The sequence below is a fragment of the Hippocampus comes genome, unplaced genomic scaffold (assembly GCF_001891065.2).
Source record: "Hippocampus comes isolate QL1 unplaced genomic scaffold, H_comes_QL1_v1.1 scaffold95, whole genome shotgun sequence".
Taxonomy (NCBI): Eukaryota; Metazoa; Chordata; class Actinopteri; order Syngnathiformes; family Syngnathidae; genus Hippocampus; species Hippocampus comes.
The window spans coordinates 377,109-401,811 of record NW_017805778.1 but is presented as its reverse complement, the minus strand read 5'-3'; the positions used below and the strand labels follow the sequence as shown (position 1 = coordinate 401,811).

Sequence of the window (24,703 nt, the reverse complement as noted above, 5' to 3'; positions counted from 1 at the left end):
CCGCCAACTCTTCTTGCCTGACTCACAAATTCACTTGGTATTAGTCAGCGGCTGCGACGGTGTGTTTCAGTCAGGCTTGTGCACAACTGCACTGCGCTTTTGTTTGATTGCTGACTCAATCTGCTACTTACAATGGTTTTGGTAGTCGCCGGTTCACTGTTGTGAGAAGCTCCGGAATGACCTAAGGAACAAAGTCTTTTCCCACGAGACCATGCCGAGCACTGACGTTTTTATGGGATTCTTGTGAAATACTGTATCTCATTTCCAGCACCTTACTGAAGGTGAGAAGGGTGGTCGCCACTCAGCCGTAGCGCACATATAGACATTCAAACATTCACATTCTCGTCAGGGTTCGTTCAAGGTCGCAGGTGGCAGCAAAGACGGCCGCCAAGAATTTTAAATGGTCACAAACATTTTTTCTTGGAAATTTTGAGCATGTTCAAAATTGGGATTTACCAGAAAAAATGTTCCCAACCATTAAAACTGTTTGGGAATGTCTGGTGATCGTATTTGCACCTGAATGAACCCTGACCCCCCAAAAAAAAAAACAAAACAAAAAAAAAAACCAAAAATCATACACTACGTGCGGCACACATTTGCGGATGAGATGCGGGCTGAAGTGACGAGGTCACCCCCGCTGCCTTCAATGACAAAGTGCTGAAATGTTTGTACTGCTAAATGTCAAATATGGTCTAAAAATGTGGTAGCAGACAAACATTTTGTGACTTTGATGATAAGGAAGCAGTTGGTAAGCCTCAAGCATTTCATGCGATCTCGCCATCTCTCTTCATGACTTTGTGTCACGTTGATTCGTTTGAACGGTTCCATTCAACTCTTCTTTTTGTGATAGATTTCCCCACCCGTGCCATGACTCCATCATGTCCTAATTTTTGCTGTCTTAAACGGTTCCCCTCGAAGAAATGCGAATGTGCAGTAGTTTCGAAGGCGGTTTGCCACAAAAAGCATAAATGATGCAATAATTTTACTGCATTAGTGATGCAATGCGTCTTTATGTTCAGTTCTAGTTATTTCGTGTCATCATCCCCACGCCCCCCCCCCTCCTTTTTCCCCTGCAGACAAAGATCATTGGAAGGCCATGGATGTTCAAGTTTTAAAAATGATAATTGTAGTTGAACACCCCTGGGGTCATGCAATTAACTCGACTAACAAAAGAAAAATATTGAGGGAAGATAAGTCTCAGGAGTTACACTAGAGCAAAAAAAAAAAAAAGATCTCGAGACACTGTCGAATCCTGTTAAACGGGCTTGTTAAGGACTAACGGGAGAGATGTTTTTTTCTTTTTTGGGGATGCCACCACAGAAGGCAGCCAGTGATAACAAAGAGGATAAGTGTGATGCCTACCATTGAACAGGAACTTGAACTTTCTAATGAAAACAGTAAAAGCACTCATCTAAAAAAAAATTTTAAAAATTAAGTAACCATTTCTGATGAAACTGCACTTTATTAGACCTACTTCCCAGATGGGAACCAGCGCAAAATGGCTCACTTTGTACATGCCTCTCTGTCCAAGCTGTTCAGACATTTAATAAAGTGGAAATCGTGCCTAGAACTCTAACTGTACAGTTAATGAAGATTTTATGATGATAACTGTTTGATCCTGGGACACATCGACAGATATCGTTCGATTTCCATTATATCCTATGAGAGGAAAAGAAACAAATGGTCGTTGGCCAGAACACACCCACGCACTCCCCCAAGCTCTATTGGGTTCACATGTAATATTCAGTTCTTAATTTCAACCCCTTCTGCAGCAACAGCGATAGATAATGGATTACAAACTTGAAACTGAACCTTGAAGAGACCAAATACGCAGAAGAAATGCAAAAGGGGAAAATGCTCTCATTAAGAAGGTGGCGGTTTCCATCTAAAAGGTGGGGGGGGGGTTCTATTTTGCTCTCACGAACAATAATTCTAAATAATGTTCTTTTGTGCGTTGTTAGTATTTGAAGGTTTTTCTCACATTACTCCTGCGTGCAGTTCAGAACATAAACTCCATCATCCTGATGCAAATACTATTAAAAATGTTAAAATGTAGCCGGGATGAGCGATAAATATTTATTTGTGTAAATATGTCAAACATGCTGAATTATTAATCCAAAGAGATCTCTCTTTTCATGTTTAATGCATTCACCGCCAACCCTCCTCACCCACGTTTGGCTTTGCCATAATTGGGGAATCTTCAGCAGCCCAAGTCATGCAATATTTGTGGTGATTATATAAAAAAATAAAATAATAATAATGATAATAAGACTTCAATCATTTCTAGCAGTACGCCGACTTCAAAGTGCTCATATGTGGTGGAAACACAGTCACAATGCTGACTGGCCCCGGAGGGCAACGCTGGCAGGATGACACGCGTCAAAGTGAGCATACTCATCATCTTCTGTGACATGTTCTTCCACTGTAGGCTCCGGTGAAACATTGAAACACGAGAAGAAATATAATTTCTCCAGTCAGTCTGCACTGTCTGTGAGCTCCACTGTGTTCTGGTGCATGACCTAATTGTAGCAGCGGCGAGGTAAAAATTATTAGGACGTGACTCGCACACATTTACATGCTCACTACTTCGCTGGAGATGTCTCGATTTGCCTTCCAGCGCCGCGTTTCACACCGAGAACTTGTGTCACCTTGTCGCTGCGGCCCTTCGGTGCTCCATAGAGGCGCATCCCTGCAGGCGCTAATAGCAGGATGTTGTGTATTTTAAAAAAACAGGATGTTCTTGTTGTATTTTTACTTTTCTATAATAGCTTCAGAAGATGAACTGAAAAGTAGAAACCAAAAAGAGAGAAAAAAAGGCTCTATTTTCATAGACAGGTGCACATGCACATCATTATTTTCGTGCCTGAGCAAGTCTAGTTTGTGAATTTGGCAGACCGCATTGCGCCATGGTGGGAATACGGAAAACCGAGGCTGTTTGGTGACAGAAAGTTCACTATATGTGCTAGACCCGCTGAAAGCAGGTCTAAGTTGTGGCGCAGGTCGTGTCACGCAGTTTTGTTGGATTTGATCAAAGTGCAGGAAGACAGATTCTGCGCTCTACTGATATGTGTGGTGGGCTGTCATCATATTTCGTTCATAAAAATATGCCAACAGCATGCAGCGAACTCTCGGAATAATTTCCGAAATGAATTAGCTGAACATATTATTTTAATCATCATAATATTTATTATATTTATTAATTATGAGTGGAGCTGCTTTCAATGGCCAGGAATTGAGTTGGCCATGTTCACTCCCACAACGGCGCAAACTCCACCCATGTACACGGGTGGACTACCGTTTATACCACACACGAAAATAGGGCCCTGAATGTATTCGAGAAGAAGTTGCTTGGAGGAATGTCAGACTATTCTGAGAAAAAAAGTTGTCATGTCACATTTAATAGTTGTATTTTAGCCATTCTGTCAAGAGAATAAAATGTTTATGAGGAAATCCTTTGTCGTTTTGCAAAAATTTTGGAAGTTAAAAAAAATATATACGGTATATCAAAATTTATTTTCACTATTCAAGGCCAGGCAAATAGCTGTGGTCCACCATATATGTTCGGGGGGACTTGTACTCATTGTATTTTGATGATATCATACTTGCATTGATGGAGTTAATCCAGTCTACACGCAATCATAATGAAGACCTCTTTCAGATATGAGTACAGAATATTCATTCGATTGCGTTCATTTTTTTGCAACGCTTTTATCATGTACTTCCAAATTGGCCCACACAAAAGTAACAAAAAAAATCGTAACTCTCACTTGGACCATTTAGTGCAAATCCAGTCCAAATAATTTACCGTCTGTCAAACTGTTTTTTGGTTGTTTTTTTTCACAACTGTGGTTTGGTGCCGCTACAGGTGTAGGCTCCCCCTACACCTGTAGGGGGAGCCTGAGAGCAAAGCCAAATCCAAACAATTATTCCACCCGCTTGCTCTAATGTCATGTGACATTTGGATCTCAAAGCATGACATTTTCACAGTCACATCCTCCGCTGTGAGCGTGTGGTGTCATTGGCGGAGTGTTGGGGGTGGTGAGTGTGGGTGTTGGAGTGGGGTGGGTGGGGGGGGGGGCGATTGTTTCACCACTGCAGCTGAGGTGTGAATTTCTGCGTCTTCCCGATGTGCCTATGCATTATTTATCGGGTGCAATTTTAGTGCAGGCTTCTTGGGGTTATCTGTGCATCCAGACATGCACTCACTACAGACTCACTTCTCGCAGTTGTCCCGGCGTCGTTTGTCACAAGACGTAACACATTTCTCTGACCTGATTTCTAATGACAGGAATTACTCAAACACATAAGTACACATCCATCTGTGCCTCCTATTCCCACTCTCCTTTTTTTTTTTCCCCCCGGCTTCCCTTTCAAGATGGCTCCGCAGTTCCACTCTCTCCACCAAATAAACCTCACCTGCCTTTCGAATGTGTTTTATTATTTTGGCAGATTGGCTCATAATCTCCCATCAGATAATGCAACAAAAACCCACAAATAAGTGCATGATGTCACGTTTCGTAAATGTGTGTCACAAGTTGTCTTTTGTCACACTGTGCAAACATTTGACTATCATCGGCTATGGTGAAATGGCCCATCAAATGTTATTTTTAGTAATGAGCTGGATTTAGCTCTTCTCTCAGTAGCTGACGTCATGTTGCTCTCTTCAGACTTCAACAGTGTCTTTGCTGGCTGGTTGCGAGTACGACGCTCTCAGTTGCTTCGAGTCACAAACAGTCCATTCCACTCAATTGACAGAATACAGTTGTAATTATTTATATGTCTAAAGCAGGCGTGTCAAACATATGGCCCGCGGGCCGGAACTGGCCCCCAAGGAGGTTCGATCCGGCCCGCGGGATCATTTAAAAGTGAAAAAAAAATGCATTAAAGACACAGAATGAATATTTTAAATAAAATGCAATTCGTGGATTATCCGCTAGGGGCGCACACTGTTTTGATCACAGTAAAAGACAATATTGTTTTGATTGGGGAAGAAAACAGCAGTCTCAGTCTGTCACCGAGATAGACCCAACGCAGCAAATGATATGAAAGCGCCAGTCAATGTTTCTTGAGACCAAAACAAAGGAAAGAGATGATATTTTGGTGATTCACAGCACAGTATGGTATAATGTTAATGGTTCGGCCCACTTGACATCTACCGAGTCCGTATGTGGCCCACAATGTGAAATGAGTTTGACACCCCTGGTCTAAAGCGTGAAATTTAAGTATGTATAGATCAACACAAAGCCGTTTTTCTGTTGTATGAATGGCAATAGGTTATTTGCATTACATTTTGCTGCATCGTTGGCAAAGGTGGTTTAAGAAAGATACATTTACTGTTGGAAATAAAAAATAATTATCTGGCAGCATGATTGTGCTTGGCGGAACTGCAGACAACTGGATACCACGTCCGCCTCACTGTGCAGAGGTGCAAGGTTCGATTCGAGCTCCAGCCTTCCTGTGTGGCATTTGAATGTTCTCCGCGTGCCTGCGTGGGTTTTCTCCGGGTATTCCGGTTTCCTCCCACATTGCAAAAACATGAAGAAATAATTATAAATGTTGGTTTCACAAATTACAAACCAGATAACGATCACTTCACCCGCAACAGTCCTAGGAAATCGCAACATCTCATCACCGGTGAGCGACCGTAATTTCCCATGCATAATACGCCCATTTATATTATCAGATTGAATACCGTAATATGGATGAATCAAGATTCACCGCTGCACACCTAAAGGAATAATGAAAATAATAATAGCTCGGCTGATAGCTCCTCCTTCATTTTGTTTTGAAGAATATAAAAATGAATTCTTTATTTTATATTTGTGTTTCACTCGTCTGATTTCTCCGCAGGCGGTGAGGGTTCAGTTCTTACTCAGTAACCGCGAATGTGAGTGTGAATGGCTGTCTGACTGTCTATATGTGCCCAGTGATTGACTAGCAAGCAGTCCAGGGTTTCGGTTACTTTTTGCCCAATGTCAGCTAGGATAAGCTCCAGCAAGACAATAGATGGAATTATAAATATCACTCTGTTCGTGATGCAGGCATTTTGATGTACTAGGCAGCATTTTCGTCCTAAATGAAGTTTCTGTTATCCAAGTAACATATGCCGCTTCTTCTATTTAGTGTCTTTAATGCCACTGTATATGTTGTGTTTCGACAGTAGACTTTTTTTTGAGAGGGGGGGAATTCTGCCTGACGTTGTCACCCTCCTGCATGCGTATTATCTTTGAAAGTTTCGCCCATTCATTCCCATGTGAATGCGGCCAAGAGCTTGACCTACAGACACACTGACATGACACTGCACTCACTCACACACAGGAAGTTCAAAGTGTGTGTACTTACTATGCGTGTGTTCATGGAGGCGCCCTGGCCTCAAACTACACACGTATTTGGAAGGGACACTTACCCATTCCAATCCATTTGCGGCTAGTTTAAGACTGACTGACACGCTCTTAACCTGTCAGTGCAGCCAACAGCCGCACTGCAGCAGCTTCTCTCTCTCTCTCTCTCTCTCTCTCTCTCTCTCTCTTTCATTCTTTACAATAAACCCCCATCACACACATTTCTCTCCATAGATCTCCTTTTTATTCCTCTTCCCCTTTGGTAAAGCAACATTTTCTCCATTCTTATCGCCTGTATGACCTTGCTTGTTCCCCCACATTTGTCTTTATGAGGTCAGGAGTCCCATTGAAATGAATGAAATTCATTAAATGCACCCCCGCTCTTACAAAAACGCACCCACGTGAACACACACGCACTCACTCTTCGTTTTGCATTTGCATGTGAGCGTGAGTCACAGTGCTGGATAAGGGAACCGGCATCTGTATATGTGGAGGTGAAGAACATTGCGTCATCGGGGGTGTGTTGAGCGGGAGGTGGGCCGAGCCGCCTGTCAATCAGTGACGCGGGGGACACGTGTGACGGTCATGGCTGGGGAAGATGCTGCGCCGCGGCTCTTTGGCTGCAGGCGAAGCGCTGTAGGAGGCAGCTCACTTGCTGGATGTCTCCGTGAGAGTGTGTGCGCGTGTGTGTGATGCACACACAAGGAGGACAGTTTTTAGGGGGGGACAATGTGGAGGAAGTCAGATGAATAATGCATCCAGTTTGAGCTGGAACCTGTAGCTGCTGATTGGGCTGCTTGACCGGCATCGGCGTTGTCCTGCCCGCCAGATTTTTTTGTCGAACTGATGGACTCCTATAACTCTAAAATGTCTCACTACCATTTCATCAAATGCTGTAAGTAACCCGTTCTTATTGGTGCACATGTAGGTTGAAACGACAGTCATTTTGCATGCTCTGAAATCCAAGTATCTGCAAACCATCCAAACTTCAAATAATGTGTCTTTCCTGTGTGGGTGTGAGCTGCAGGGAAATGCTGCAGATGTGTGTGCGTCTGTGTGTGAGCGCGCGCGTGCGTGAAGTTGACCGGCGAATTGCGGCAGGTAGCAGCGGGGAAAGCGGCGAATGACCGGGGTTTCTTTTTCACACAAGAGCAGACCGCTTGAGAGGGAAAACGGATGACCGGATGTGAGATTTCGACAAGTGCTGGGGAGACAAGGGATGGAAAGTCGAATTGACATACGGCCAACATGTGCCGTGGGATGAGTAATGGGAAATGTTGCAGCGGGGATGAGGCTTCGCAAATCCTTAAAGTACATCTCTGCATCAACGTATATCAAGTGTGTGCTCTTGAGCAGTGGCTGCCCGTGTTATTAGCTGCAGCCGGCATGAAATGTTTCACATTCAATCAATGACTGATGGCCAGCGGAATGAGAAAGTAGAAGCTGCTTTTTTTTTTTTTTCCTTTCACCTTCCATCAGATGCCTGTCCTTTTCCTCCCCTTCACATTTCTGCTGTCTGGGTACAATTCATACATGCACTTCTACTCGTCTCATTCGATTCAACCATGCATAGGTTTTAGGATTTTGGAGGGGGAGAATGACCTTGAGATTTTTTTGGTTTCATCAGCAAGTTCTTTTCTAGTTCTTGGTAGAAAGAAAAGTGGAATATATTTTGATTGACTGAGTGTGTTGTGATTTTGACCCTTTTTTATTTTTTTTATTTTTCATTTTTTTATGGGGGAAGCCAGTAATGTATCATTTGCATTGTCAGTCCGCTTTGCGTCCTGTTGCTACAATGTTACATCTAAGTGTATTATTATCAACACTGGGAAATAACAGAAGCGTACAAAATGCAGCATACGAGGGCTTCTGACTTACACGGCAGCTTCTACTGCACTTTTCCTAAATAGAAAGCAGCCTTGGGATCGCAGATACTCTTGGAACATGGCATGCACAATGATCATAGATAGTGAGCCACGTGCTGCTTCACCAAAGACGAGGACATAATTGTATCGCATGATTTGAATGTAGCAGTGTCTATTGTTTAGTATGTGTTATAGTTTTAGTCTGCGGTGTTGACTACCTGGAGTTACTCTCTCTTTCTCAACTTGGATTTATCCCAGCGATTATCCCAGACATTAGTGGATTAATAGAATAAAAATTTATCTTGCATCATCAAGCTACAATTCCAAAACTATATATGCTTGTGAGTTGTAGCTATTTTTTTTTTCCACTTGGGGTGACCATCCTTATGTTCTACGGACGTGTGTGGCTTTAAAAGGTGGGCCTGGTCTGGTGAGTGATATGGGAGGCAGCAAATGAGAGTGAAGTGTTGACTCTTGCTAGCTCAGGTTAGCGGCTGGCTGATTAGCCAGTCCGCGCACTGAGTCCTTGCCTGTTATATGTGGCCCTGCAGCTGGTGTGTGAATACATGGCTTATTACGAATTCATTTTGTTCAGTTTCCTCAGTTAAGCGACTGAAAATGCGCAGGCGGCCGTGTCTGTTTTTGATCAACTGTGGGGCAATATGTTCGAAACTCGCCGTGGGAGGCTTTGTGAATCAATGACCACGACAGCTTCTACTACTATTAACATCATATATTGGTTTCCTCTCTTGAAATTTTGCGCCCTCTGGAAAAAAAATGGCACCCAGACTCCCCACACACTCCACGCAACACCACCACCAGAGCGCAAGATCATGTTCTGTTCCTGAAGTGTTAGTTAGTATCCTCGTTCAGTTACTGAATGTCTCAACCGTGAGCGATGTTTGTTGCCATGAAGCATCCTTCATTAACAAAGACATTTTTATGACTTGATTTCAATAAATTTACCAGACTACGTTTATCAGACTGTTCAATCCCCCCACCCCCCATCTCCCCCCAAGGCAACCAAGACTTCTTGATGTATATCTTTTAAAATCTCATACATATTGCCTGCATATGCCGCGATCTTGAGGGTGAGTCATGTCCACATAAATTCCGCCGCGCAATGTGACGTCCGTCATGTGCCGCGAATAAATGGCGCCGATACCACAGCAGCCTTGGATGTGGGGTGACGGTGTGAAGGACGTGCAGCGAGAGGGCAAGTCAAAGAAAGGATGATTGTCAGCGAGTCAAGGCGGAGTTGAGAGGTAGTTGAGGAGACGACCACAATCAGCTCGGGTAGCCCCTTTTCTGGAAATCACACTGCTATTTGGATTAGTATATATATTGATATATATCCAAGTCCATTTTGACCAAAAATACCTGAAACTTTTAGGTTTTGCTACTAAAAGGGTCTACGTTTTCACTACAACCTGAAATTAGGTTGACGGCGTGAAACAGCAGTCGGAACCACAAAAATTCTCGTTGATCTGTGTTTCATGCACGATGTATCCCAGGGCACCGGTTGATGAGAATCATTCATTAGATTGCCAAATTGCCCTGGAAACAAAATTTGGAACCTGTTTATCATGGTTGAGGCGAGTTTATGGTTGAGTGACATTATGACACCAGAAAGCAAAAATTGATAATAGGTCCCAATTTTGGCATTTTCACATTGGGGTGTACTCACGTTTGTTGCCAGCTGTTTGGATGTTCATGGCTGTGTGTGGTGAGTTGTTTTGAGGGGACAGTAGTGTCATTCATTTGTCTTAATCATATATAAGGCATGTAGTGTGAGGGATGTACTTATTCTTGAGTGACACGTGCATACAGATTTTATTTATTTTTTTTAAGTAATTTAAATGTCACTGTCCTACTCGTGTCTAAATCGTTAGAATCAACATTTAGCTCACTGCCAAATTCATTCGTAAATGTTCCCAACTGATGAAGACATGAAGAAATGTCTTTTTTTTTTCTACTTTAATTCAAATGGTTTATGGGACCATCAATTACAGATTATATTTTGTAATGAAGTGTGTGAAGAAGTACAGGATCGATTGTAAAATATTGAATTATGCACTTTCGATGATGATTGAACCGTAGTACTGACCAAGGCTGCACAGGCTTGCCGAGCCTTAATAGTTTCTTCTATCTTTCTTGGTGGCACAGATGGAAAGTAGTGATGAAAGCGTCCCCTAGTTAGGATCTAGGTCCCTGACATACGAGCATGCTGTGGCTGCCCGTTACTTTAAATGTGTGACTTTTATTTCTGATATGTTGTTGGGAAAGAGGTACTATCGCCGGAAGACAGCTCCAGTGATGAGCCAGTGGGATTGACTTCATCAGCATTGAGCCTTATATCGCCTGCAGCGTATAATGGATGCTGCCGCATCATGAATTGTCCATAGAGGGCATGATGGATCAGTTTTTTTTTTTTCATGTTTTTTGAACCATATGACAGAATAACAGAAAGAGATGAGATATTGAAACCCGGACACGTCAAAGCTGAACAGTGAAGACAAATGTCCTGCAGGTGGGGTGAATTTAGGCAAGATCAATAAGATAAATGTCCAGACATAAAGCCAAACAGGACCACCAAGTAGGGTCTGGGATATCTTATTTGGCCTTTACGCTGGCTGGGACCCAAAACTGTGAAATTGTAAGCACCTTGAAAAGCAATCACCTTTAGTTCATGAACTTTGATCCCATTTGCCGGATTAAAATTCCTCCTAAAACAACACTGGTTCACATTCTATTGTGCTCCGGACAAAACAAACCACGCAATACCATTCAGATGTTCACCGAGCTGAAGTCTCATGAGGTGAATTGCAGGGTGGTTTGAACTCTCTGGTTATATAATTTCGCCAAATTTGAATGTAGATATTTCCATCCATCCGTTTTCCGATCCGCTTCTCCTCACAAGGGTCACGGGGGGGGGGGGTGCTGGAGCCTATATCCCAGCAGTAGGCCGGGGACACCCTGAACCAATGTTGCAATTTGTCCTGCTAGACATCACTTGTTCAGTTTTGTAGCTTCAGCTGTTCACATTTCGGGAGCGCGCTGCTGTTTCTTGATCTCAGGCTGTTTGGCTAAAGTCTACCGAGAGACTGACAAAGCACCGTACGGATATGACAGACGACAAGCAACAACGCTGCCGACGGGCTAAACAGTAGCAACTGTGCTTTATGTTATTAGCTCAGTAGCTATCAAAGTGCATTCAAGTCAACCCTAAAGTCAAGCGTTTTATTCCGATTGACTCGCCTCTGTTGCTAACGGAAGTATCATGTTGTGTTTTCTCTCGTCGCCAGGCTGTTTCCAGCTATGTAACGCCTTTCGTCAGAACATGGAGATCGACCAGTGTCTGCTGGAGTCTCTGCCCATCGGCCAGCGCCAGCGGCTGGTCAAGAGAATGCGCTGTGACCAAATCAGGGCGTACTACGAGCGGGAGAAGAGCTTTCAGCAGCGCCAGCAAGGTGGAGTCAAGGCGCATCGCAAGAAGCAGCAAGTCCGCTTTAGCCTTGCCGATGTCCTACAGGACGCCATCATCCGCTACGATGACAAAGAAGGTGCGTCTACGGGCAGATGACTGTGTGTACGGTGCAAACACCGGTTTGCAAGAGCTTTCAAACACTGGGCTACTATCTCTCTGTGAACAGATGCTAGCTTTTGGCACAGTTTCAATGACAACAATACAGTTGTAGAGTTGGTGCTGCGCCGAGACACTGTCAAATAAATCAACTTGTTGGAGGGAAAAGTACCATTTACTATAGAATTCGGTATATCGAGCACACCGGTATGCAAGCCTCACCCACTAAATAAATTAATCAGATACAGTGATCCCTCGCTACTTCGCGGTTCGTTGATCGCGGCTTCAGTGCATCATGGATTTTTTTCAAACAAAGAAAACATTTTTTTGTTTGTTTTGGTTTTTTTCATATACATGGACTACAGTACTGTATATGTTGCTCTATGTGTCTCGCTGTTGTTTTGCAGCTTCTCGCGGACAGTTTGCGGACTTTTTGCGGATTAAAAAAAAAAAAAACTAACATTTTTTTTTTTTATACACTAATCCCTCGTTTAGCGGTTAATGGGGACCAAAACCACCCACGATAAACGAAAATCCGCAAAGTAGCGACCAATTAACATATACAGGTTAAAAAAAAATTTTACAGGTTAAAAAAAAAAATTTTTTTAACCTGTATATGTTAATTGGTCGCTACTTCGCCGATTTTCGTTTAGCGCGGGTGGTTTTGGTCCCCGTTAACCGCGATAAACGAGGGATTACTGTATAGCCGTACACATTAATACCGCCCCCTCTTTGTGCACGTCTTAGCCTGAAAAGTAAACAAAAGCTGTTCTAATTATTTCCACACAGGTAAAAGAACATATTCTTGTGAGTACTGTTGAAAGTTTTATTTGTATGTAACTTCTGCGTTTGTGTTGAAGTAACATTTTTTTTGGATCGTTTCCGCAAATGCCATATGCTAATTTTCGTTTCGCGCAACAGCTACACTTGCTGAAAACTCAACCGCTTTGCCGTTGCCCTGTTCATCAGTGCTGATGTCAGGTCATCACCGTAACTAAAAACATGAGCCGCATTCTTATTCTACGAGGACACTCCACCTTGGGATTGGCATTTTTCATTTAGACAAAAAAAAAAAGTGCATCTGTCATTGTTCATCACATCTATTGACGACAGGGTGCCGGGAGAATTTCCCTCTTGCAGAAACTTAATCAAGTTTGCCCTTGGTTGGCTTTGCTCCCTGTGTATAATACAGAAACTGCACTCTCCTCTCGTAAAGACAAATAAAAGAATAAGAGGTAGTCACTGTACTTCATAAATTTGAAATGAAATAACAAAGCCACATGATTTTAAAGGACAGTGTCTCAGGGAGAAATAAAGGACCACGGACTTGGAGCGGTTTCTTTCGGTCCGCAAAGTTGCCGGATGCTAAAGAGGCTCTTTGGCTAATAAGAGAAGCGGCGGCAATCTGTCACAAGGTCAACGTGTTAACCTCCGCTGTCTCGCTGCCAATGAGTTTGGTCGAGGTCTCTGTGAGCAGCAGCAGCAGCTGCTGGGCTGTTGCAGCAGTCCGACTGAAAGCCAGGCCCCTTTATAAGGTGTTGCGTGATGCTACGTTATCACATAAATGGATCACTTCATTAAGAAATATCTCACCATGCCATGTATTTTGAAAGGTTGATGTCCATAAGAAAATATGTTTGCATGATCTATAGTGCTTGAAAAATGAACAGCCGGCACTACAAATCCAAACTGTAAGACAAGTTGGAGCCAGTCAGAACCAAATGTAAGTTTTAATTCGCTTGAACTTATTCATTCTTTATTTCTTCTTTCTTTCTCTCTTTTTTTTTTTTTTTTAACCACTGTAACACATCAATGTACTTTATTTCTTCTTTCTTTCTCTCTTTTTTTTTTTTAACCACTGTAACACATCAATGTGAACCTTAACTTGGCAACATTCAACACTGCACTGCTGCCTTGGGATGCCCTCCTGACCAGTAAATTATTGAAAACATCAACATGGCGGGGGGGAACCATTTAGGTTGAACAGAAAAACTTGAAAGCATCATGATCTTGAGCCGTTTCCTTCTTCGTGATTTGTTGTTTCACCATTGAGGCAAACCTGGGCGTCATATATCACAATTTACAACATCCTGACAAGACTTCTTTAGTATTCCCCGCTCTTCTTGCATCCTAGGAAGGTTTTTCCCCCACAGTCGTTTTTTTGTCCTCCTCCTGCACAGAGTAATCGCGCGTGCCTTGGGCTTGCACCATCCCCAAGAGGAATATGTGATTATTTCTGGATCGTTTCCCCACACAACATGCATGTTTTAAGATAAGAGGAAATGTATAAACAGAGGGTGCCTCGCAGTTATTGTGCTAGATGGGGCTAAAAGAGTAATTAAGGAGATTTGCATTTGTGGCTGATTAACGATGCATGACGAACCGAATCGCTTCATTAGAAAGCCGACCCCGACGACGGGATGGATCAGCGCTGACTTCCTATTTGTGACTGATGCAAGGCGCTCCTCTTGGTGCAAATTGATTGCTCGAGATTTGATCAGATTTCAATATCATCCAAAGTAATTGGAGGTGTATTTCCTGCTGTCGACATGTCCGGTACAGAAAGAGACAAAACACAAACAAACAAAAGCAAAAAGACGAAGCAGGGAAATAAAATGACTAATTCTCTATCACCGTGTCTCATTACCGGTTCGTCATTTGTCATCCGTCAGTGCTTTGCTCGTCACCCCCCCCCCCCCATTTTTCCTCAGTGTCCGTCAGTGAAGGACGTTCTGTCAGTATTGACAGAATGCCCACCTCTGCTCATGACAGTTTATGTAATCCTGTCAAATCCAAGAAAAAAATAAAACCCTCCAGTAATCGTTTCCTAAACTGTAGCCATAAATCCTGCTTGTGTCTTGTCTGTTTAAAAAGTTGCTCCTCGCGATAGAGCATCTCAGCCATTATACAGGAAAGCCAAAGCATTATGTATTCCCTAGTAACTTGCTAAATCATCTATGAGCCCTAATTGGGGGAGTCAGAGTCCGGAGCCTTTCCAGTTTTAAAAGAGATGAAGGATAATTACCGTGATTGACTTCACTGTTCAATTTCTATTCAACAATATTAGATGTCAGTAGCCAAGTAGACAAATGAGAAAATCGTCTTTGTGGAGGGTGCTACATGTGTGGTGCATGGACTTTGTACATCATTATTTTACCCTTAGTGTATCTTAGGACAATTCAGTAAGTTATTTGTAGACCCCTTTGTCCATTTTTAATTTTAAGTGTTCATCTTACCGAGACATTTATGGACAACTGCATGCTTCCAGGCAGCACGGTTGGATTGCGATTAGCACTTCTGCCTCACAGTTGAGAGGCACTGTGTGAAGTTTGCATGTTCCCATAAGCATGCATCTTGCGTTTATTGAAAACTACATTGTTTAAAAAAGGCGTGCACGTGAGCGGTTACGAGAGATTAGAAGCCGTTGTTGCTGCAAACAGGGTGACTCCTTAACCCTGGAGAACCCTTCTTCTTTGGAAAATGATGAATTATACATTCAATGACTGCTATATGTTCATTGAACACAAAAATATGTTTTTTCAAATATTCAATGCTTTAATCCTAATTTAGGATTCGGGCCAAATTTGACCCTTTGGGGTTTAAGGGTAGCATTTGAGTAGCAGAATTTATAGGGGCCAAATTTGACCCCGTGGGTTCTCCTGGGTTAAGTGATAGGGCCAGGTGTCCCAATACTTTTGTCCTCTCTGTGAATCTGTACAGTATTACGCAATGACTAATGAGGCTGAACTTGTCTAATAAAGTAATGAGCCTTTAAATGACTTTAAGACGGTCAATCACAGTTGGAATTAGTGGCAGACTAATTGACCTCGTCTTCAGAGCTCACTTGGCTTACTTTTAAGTACGTGCATGGGTGTGCACGTGCATGTGTGAAGGAGTTTCAGGCATTGTTTAAGATTTGTGAACTATTCCAGCGTTAGCACAGCTGTCTCACAGTCGTGAGGTTCCTGTGTGGATTTTGCATGTTGTCCGCATTCTTGTGTGGGTGTTCTTCGGGTACTCTGCCTTCCTTCCTCGTTTTATAAACATGCACGTTAGTTGAAGATTCTAAATTGCGCAAAGGTGTGAATGTGAGTCTGTATTTTTTTCAAATATTTGCCGTACGATTGACTGATGACCCGTCCAAGGTGTACGCTGCCGATTGCCCAAAGTTAGCTGGGATAGGCTCCACCTGACCCATGACCCGAATGAAGACAAGCATGATAGAAATGGATGGATGAAGAGTTAGCATCCACCCAGTGTTCACTATTGATTGTCCTTATCGCCCCGGTGCTCCATTTGTGACGTTTTTGTGTTTGTTGTGAATGTAAATCACAGGCGTTGCTCTTGTGTTGCAGTGCTGCGTCTCCTGAAGGAGGGAGCTGACCCCAACACCCCAATTTCCTCTGGGGGATCCTTGCTACACTTGGTAGGCAACACACACACACACACAAATGCGACACAGCATATCTCACAGCTGCATGCGACATAATAATGATGATGATGTATGTACCACTTCACTGGAGTTTGTCTTGCATGCGACCGTTTTAACCGCCAATGAATTTTAACCACGAAACGAAATAAGCGGTGCTTTGGTCTGGGAAGACTGCTTTTGTGTGAACAGCATGATTAACACTTATGCAGCTAGACTTGTATAAAAACACGCTTGAAATGAGTTACGAGCTTAGTCAAATGACATTTTTTGGAGTCAAGGGATCACCGCCTTTCCCGTGATGCATCGAAATCGAAACCGCATGACCAACGAGCAACCGACAGTGGTTCATCCATATTCAAGTCAAGTCAACATTATTGTCAAATGCGCTCTGCGTTCAACATACAGCACAGATGAAACGTCTTTACTCTCCACCACAAGAGAGAGAGAGGAGCCGCTGCGGGTGCCCGCGCCGGCATCAATGAAACAGTTAAGATAAATGAAAAAATCATACAACGCAGCATATAAGACACAGATAGTCGTGCAATATTGGAACCCCGGCTGACCAGGTATTTAATACAAAAAAAAAAAAACCCTTCATCGTTGTTGGTTTTGCCAATGCTTCAATAGCAGATAGAGCCATAGCTATGGCATGTACCCAGCAGTACAACAGAGGCACAAAAGGATTAACTCAACCGCTCGTCCCAAGATAGTTGTCTGCATCGTGTAGGTGTAGGCGGTGCGCAACAAACCCACTTGAATTCGACAACTCCTTATATCGAGTGCATCAGAACGCTATCCTGCCAAACATTTCGCAGTGCGCTCGTCATAACAACGTGCTGGCGGCAGAGGTGCTGCTGGAGCGAGGCCTGAACATCAACCTGCAGGACGAAGACCTGTGGACGGCTCTGCATGTAGCATGCGTGTGCGACCATGCCGACATGGTGCTGCTTTTGCTTCTGGTGAGAGACACACACACACACACACACACACACACACACACACACACACACACACACACACACACACACACACACACACGACGCGCGTGCCAGTACAAAGAAGAGGAGAACGGACTTTGATAATCGCATGCCACCAGACACTCACATAATAACAGCATGCATGGGCAAGCATTACTAATTCAAGCATGAAAGGTGCAATTTGTTTTCTCTTTGAATTGGACGGTGTACACGTTCTATATTTGGTACGACACAAGTGTCATGAATAATTTGAGGGTTTGGGAAGGCGTCGGTCGAAGACACAGCGATCCTATCGGACAAACCAACCTCAGCTGAGGATACTGAATTTCCTCAATGAGTTGCTGTTTTGGCAATGTTTCCAATGCTACTGTAATAAATAGAAACAAGAAGAAAAAAAAACAAGAAAAAGGAGAGCTTGTACAGAGCAAATACCCGAACTATTCACAGAGCTCTAGCATACATTATATAGTATACACCAGCTGCCGTCTCACACATCCTAAACATTGAGCTGCCTCTTGAACACAAACATTCATCTTTTTTTTTTACAGCACCTTGGAACAGGACATTAAAAATAACCTTGGTGTAACGAGCCACATGTTGCTTCACCACATCTACACACAAATGCAGTATTACGAGGTCGCATTTAGCACCCTGAGCTGGTAAATATCCTTTAAAGTTTCTGTTCCGCAAATAAATGCCATGCCCTGACTCATGGTCAAGTGTGTGATCTAACTTCAGACAAATGAACCCCTCCCTCAAATAAATGCATCCCTTTTCCTCTTGGGGAACGCTAATCATATCACTTGATCGACATCACACAAAGATTTTAAAGAGGAACTCCAGGAAAAACATTTCTTTGCAATATATTTGATTTGCTCCCACTCGTCTAGACACGCTATTCGGATTAATATGGTGAAATAAAAATGAAGCAGATTTATTGCAAAGAAAGTTTATGACTTGACTTTCCCCTGCTGAATTCTGTTGCCAATCAAAACAGCAGCCCCTGTCTTTGATGAAGAATCTTACTAATAATGCTCTCAAGGTGTTCCCCACGCAGTTTTCATGAATATTTTTGATGATGTGGCCGGTGACATATTTACCGACAAGGAACGTTCCAGCAAACTCTGACGTGATCGTCCCACAATGTTGTTTCTGCTCTGGCTCTTCAAACGTTATGGCATCTCTCAGTTAGTCATTTTTAGTAAAATGCCTACACCCGATTACATCCTGCTCCCCATTTGCAATCGAGTTAATACAGTAAACGCCTCCGCACAGTACTAGCGAATACATTTTGCCATCAAAGAGATGCGGATTCCAGCTCATATTTTTTTTTTTGATTAGGTCCTTAAAGAGAACAGGGCCATCTGCAGGGGAGGGCAAATAAGACACTCAGCTCAGTCACGTTATGTTGATGAGACCCGTAGAGGCTTGTCACCCGGCTGGAGCTCAACTCCTTTACAGCTTGGTTGTGTTGATTGACTGTATGTGGCAACGTGGAGGTTCCACTGAGGCGCTGCTTTCCGAAGGTTGACATGCTCACTGCGGTGGGTCTGTCAGCATTTGCCCCCCCCGCCCCTTGCAGGATGCTTAACTTCCTCTTAATGCCTGCCATCCATTTAATGTAAGCCTCCATCTGATGGATGGATTTTCCCGATAAACATTTGGGGGGGTATTACTGAAATAAGTTGTTTTAAATTTACAGCAATTGATAATATCGATATTTTTTTTTTTTGTTTATCACAAATAGAAATATGCTCATGTTTAAAATGTTCAAAAAATGTCAGGGTCAAACTATGGCCATCATAAAACTTTTATCTCCATGGGTCCTGTTTATACGCCCAGCGGCAATTTTGCACAAAGTGCAGTCTAACTATGCACATTGGTGGAATTTTATTTCTTTTGGTGTTTGCTAGACGGTCGTAGGTAGAGAGGGGAGTTTGCGCCATTGTGGGAGGGAACACAGCCGACTTGCTTGTTATCCAATGGAAGCAGCTCCCCTCATTCCCTTTAATTTTAGCGCAGGAGAGTTGCATGGTGGAAGGACTCACTTGAGTGTATGTAGGAGATCGGCGCGCACGAAGCACATTTAAAAGAAAGTGAAAGATCTCCACTTGCGGAAGACATAAAGTTGGTTGCTGTGGAGTGGGCACTTAGATACCCTTGTACTCCTGATCGTCCGTCCATGTGTGACAAAACCACACCCTCTACCCTAAGTTTAAAAAATATATTTAGGATGATAATAACAATAATAATAATAATAATTCATCAATGAATTGATTTCTACAATGAATCAGAGCGACCGATGTTTGGTGTTGTCATATTTAGGAATGACATGACCACACATGTCTGCGGAGCTCATAATCTGTCTGCCTGCGCCTCAAACAAATCCACCAAAATCTCGTTACCTTGCCTGCGCCAGATCTTAGACCTGCTGGTCTAAATTGTAATCTACCTTCTGTCTCCAAGTTGTCAGGTGCGCCGGATATATTCCAGCCATCTGAGCTTCTATGTGGGTGTTTGTGCGACCCAAACATGTAGAGCTGTGTAAGCACAAGAAAGTTGCCAGACGAAGAGGCATCTGTTTTTGAGAACTGAAACAACGACATGATTTTTGACAATTTTTACTCCTCATTTTATGTACTTGGTGATGTTTTTTTTTTTAACATTCAAAATTGGACTTGAAGGAAAAGTTAGGCTATGATACTTGAAAAGTCCTAGCACAAAATCGTCAGTGGACTGTTAACATGAGACCACAAACCGACTGATTTGTTCCTGAAAAATGTCCACTGAGCATCAAGGGGGCTTTTTGAGCAGGTAACCCAAAAGCCTTCCGAACGAAATGTGTAAAAATAGTCTCGGCTTAACTCCATTTCCGATGCAGATGCAATATCCTTTTTCATCTGCTCGTTTATTTTGCACTCCAGTCATGCAGCTGCTGCCTTATTGGTGCCGTAAGTGGGGGGCGCTTTCCACAGGATATGATGGCTTTCCATTTTAATGAGAAGTGGAAATGTAGTCTCACTCGATGTGCCCGATTAGCCGCCTTATCTTTAAATGCCACCGAAAGAAATTGCGTCTTACTCATGAACTATTTGTCTTTTGCTCCTCACAGTCCTTCCTTCATCATTGCTTCCTTCATTGAAGCAGTTTGACTTTTGCTGATGAACAGAATTCCAGGATTTTTCCCTTCTCTATCCCCCGATTGCCACTTTCATCCCTAACCGGATTCCAAGAATATTCCCACATATGTTCTTTGCTCCTGCTCTGGTTCTGGTCATTAACGAAAAATTTTGAGACGGCATGCATTGGTACTGCGGTTCTCTGATTTGAGCTTCACCCGTCTAAACATTTACAAAATATAGCCTAGCGATCACGTGATTCTCAGGAGACATGTACGGTTCTAAAATTTTATTTCGTATCGTCATCCACCGGTGGGGAGTTTTGGAATTGACCCACTTTCCCTGCTTGTGACGGATGCATTTGGAACATGTGCATTTGCCAGTCTTTTGAAGTTTGTGGCTAACGGCGAGCCCCGGGCTCCCTTGAGCTCAGCTTCGTATGTCTGTCTGTAGATAAAGTCGCTAGGTTTGCCTTGCAGTCGCATGGAGGGGGATCCGCTTGGAGTTAATGACGTAACACATTTGTTTCACTTATTTATTCAGTTTTTGTTCAGCGATGCAGTCAAGGGATCCTGACTCACCGCATAACGGTAGCCACATGAGTTGTTTGGCTTGACGACCGGTTTATAGGCAAGCTCGTTCACAACTGAATTCAACAAATAACACTTTAGGCGGGGATTAAAAAAAAAAATGTGGCTCGCTATGTGTGTGGGGATCAAGTACAATATTTGCATTTGTTCTACCTCTTGGTCATTTGGTGGGAATGAAATGAGTCAAGCACATGTTACATGATAGCTTATATAAAACATCTTGCACTCGTTTCCAATTTAAAAATATTCCAAGGTGTCTTAATAACGTGTGTGACCCAAGGGTCAATAATTACAGCTGTTCTGTGGCTGAAATTAGCCTGCGTTGAGATGAAAGCAACGTCCCGTGCAAAATGAGCCACTTCTCATTTGCTACAACTGATGGGCTGTGGCTTTTGTAACCATGACGACTAGGTGCAGGGCGAGGGGTTGGTTACTTGTTGCAAAATCACAAAACTCCACACTGCGCAGTACACACGAAGCCTACGAAAGACTATCGTGATTAATTTATTTCCATTCATAGAGACAGCACTTGATTACCGATCTGCTGAATTACACCCATGTATGCAGCAGCAGATGATTGATGCTTGTTGGAGATCAAATCCTGATCCATCCATCCACTTTCTGATCAGCGTTATCCTCACAAGGGTCGCGGGGGGTGCTGGAGCCCATCCTAGCTGTCTTTGGGCAGTAGGCGGGGGACACCCTGAACCGGTTGCCAGCCAATCGCAGGGCGCACAGAGACGAACGACCATCCGCGCTCACACGCACACAGAGGGACAATTTAGAGTGTTCAATCAGCCTGCCGTGCATGTTTTTGGAATGTGGGAGGAAACCGGAGTACCCGGAGAAAACCCACACAGGCCCGGGGAGAACATGCTCCACACAGGAAGGCCGGAGCTGGAATCGAACCTCTGCACTGTGAAGTCGACGTGCTAACCAAATCCTGATTTTTAAGATATTTTAAAGATGATTCCCACATTTAGTCAATTTAATAACCAGGTTTAAAAAAAAAAAAAAAACACCCCCTAAAAAACCCGGTACCACCTTTTTAAACTCATTCACTCCCAAAGACGTTTTTAAACGTCTTTTCAGACTTGGTCCAGAATTGGCTTGTTCTGAATGAGTTAAAAATGTTGTATCTCATCGCTGTCAGGCTGAAATTTGTCAAACTATGGTCAATTGAATCATGTTTCACAAAGCGATATTATTTACAGGTCCCCTCACATTCTCTTGATTTCAGAAATTGTTGACTGATTTAAAGTGAGAGTTAATCTTTGAACTGTCTTGAACCCAGACTGCCTGATACTGTCTGTGTCATAATTCCACCCTTTCCTCAATTCTCGAGAGCATTACATTGCCTCAAAATCAAAAATCTGTTCGTTTTTTTTTAGACACTAACGAGTGAAAATAATTTGGTTCCATTCTACTCGACAGCACCGATATGTAAAACAGTTAGCAATATAAATACTTCAAGGAGAGTCAACTACCGTTATCATTGATCCTGCGGCGGTCACAGTATACACAAATAGCCGTTATCTAGAGGAGGGAATAACTTTTAATTGAATAACTATCCAGATAAGTAACCACTAAACAGAAGTGTGACTTTCATCTCCGAAACAACATGAGGTTCATCATATTGCCATGGTGAGCCGCACCAGGTCAGGAGTCAACTTGTTAACCTCCCCCCCGCCGTCTGCGGGGCTGCTCGCCGACGCCAACTCATTCATATCTGTCATCGCTTATCATTCCCGCCGCAGACACATGACTAATTCCTCCGCGTCCACAGGCCACTTGTCATAATTCCCCCGCCGCCATCTGCGTCGCCCGGTCCCGTGGCGCTTTGTGCCGCATTGAAAGAGAAGCTATTTCTTTTGTGGCGGCGCCGTAACTCTCCGGAGAGAGTCGAGCCGTTTTACGCATCATATTCTCACCAGACATATTAAGTACACCGCAACCAGACCAGCAAACACAATTTCGAGGTTACCAACGGCTCCCTCAGTTTCCGCCGTACCTGGTGTTTTTTTTATTTGTGTGTGACGCTCTAATGCCGTGCCCTGAGTCATACTCGGTGGCACGCTAAGCAAACCAGCACGTTTATCGGTCGATTCAAGGGTGAAAAACACCCGTTGGGAATTTTGCCGTTAAAACTCTTCGTTAGAAGACAGCAACTTGTGCAAAAAGTACTGAAACGTTCCATAGTCGGACATGTGCATTCAAAAGCTTAAAGAAGGTCGCATTGAATTCACTTGTAAAGGTTTGAATGCATTTTAGGTTCGTCCTGAAATGTCATTTGAAAGCCAAATATCCCGAACATTTTGTGTGTCGTTACACTATTTATGACACGGTGTTCTGGATAAAAATGGGGTTTAACATGTTACTTCAACCACAAAATGAAATTAATGGATCTGTATCTATATCTTTCCGATAGCCAATGCTCATAGCAAAAACATGACGAAACAAAATCTTAGGAAAATCAAATAAAAAAAAAAAAATCACATCATGATAGTTTTTCTTAAGCTAAAATAATTCCTGCAACTCCTGCAAACGATTTCACTCAACATTAATCATTCAGTACTAGCCAACTCTGGACCAAGTCTGAAAAGACGTTTAAAAACGTCTTTGGGAGTGAATGAGTTTGTTGTTCATTATTAGTGTCTGTCGTAAATGAATGCCTTTTATCTTCTTTATGTACTGTAACGCTTCCATGTACCTTATGGCTATCCATTATATATTTTATTCAGTTTGCAGAGGAACCAGATTTGGTTTTAAACGGACATTTAAAAAAAAAAAAAAAAAAAAATGCTGCATTACTTGTCGACGGCCAACATCCAAATCCTCCTATCTGAGGTGTCAAATCCGGATCTAGAAAGTAAAAACCCGGCCACAGTTTGTCTTTAGCCACGGGTTCTTCTTTTCAAGAGTTTGTTCACCTGCCGGGTAAGTAGAAGATAAGAGAATTTGAATTTTGGCCTCTGATGTGCGCATTTTCTTTCCACTTGTACTACTGCGCTGTTTACTGTCACAGCTCATTCCGAAATCATTTCATCACGCAATATACCGCAAATGTAAAAGTTTATGTGCGCACTGGCTTACAGGCACGGGGAGTATACACTGTATCCATTGTTAAGTGTCAAGGGATCGCGGCGTCCAGCGAGACTTCCATTGATGGATACTGGGCCCGGAGGCGAATGGTGTGGGTTTGCTTTACGCCCCACCCAGCGCCACAAACACTCACAAGCGTACAAAAGGCAGACGAGCCGAGCAGTCGGTTTTATGAAGAGGGTGATTGGTGTTTGCAGGGGCGTCAAGCACAAAACTAAAGAGACATATTGTCGGTTGATATTGAATCCTAGTTGGAAAAGTGGTGGTGCTCGGAGAATTTTTCCTCAATAATGTTCCGTAATTGCTTTTGTTAACCCTCATAAGTCAGCAAAATTGGTTGACCCGGCTCAGTGAGTGTTGCAACGGTTCTCTGACGATAAAGCGACGCCATTACAATCGCTTTATCCGTAATATCTCTTGGCGCGGCTTGTGTCAAAAACAGTTTGTTTGGAAATTTGCAATTCCACTTTTTTTTTTTTTTTTTTGCTTATGAAACAAGTCTCTGTTGCATGATTCAATGAGGACTTTTGCTTTGAGGAGGATTTCAGCCTTTCCCCTTGATGGACACAATTCGTAAATCTCTTTTATGCTGCATGACTCGGTCATTATGATTCAGTTAGCTGGGTATGTCCAATAAAAGTACTCACTTAGGGGTCTCCCCCACCCCCACCCCACCCTCCCTCCCCCCACCACC

The 24,703-nt window shown here is 43.1% G+C and overlaps 1 protein-coding gene across 1 annotated transcript in view; it reads left to right on the top strand.

Moving 5' to 3' along the window:
• Positions 1–6,817: 6,817 nt before the first annotated feature.
• myo16 (myosin XVI) overlaps positions 6,818–24,703 on the top strand; it is a 110,133-nt gene continuing 92,247 nt past the window's right edge. The window contains exons 1-4 of the mRNA XM_019884717.1: positions 6,818–7,236; positions 11,512–11,769; positions 16,145–16,215; positions 17,037–17,180. Coding sequence (XP_019740276.1) covers positions 7,188–7,236; positions 11,512–11,769; positions 16,145–16,215; positions 17,037–17,180 — 522 coding nt within the window. The 5' untranslated portion in view covers positions 6,818–7,187. The remainder of the gene's footprint in view (positions 7,237–11,511; positions 11,770–16,144; positions 16,216–17,036; positions 17,181–24,703) is intronic.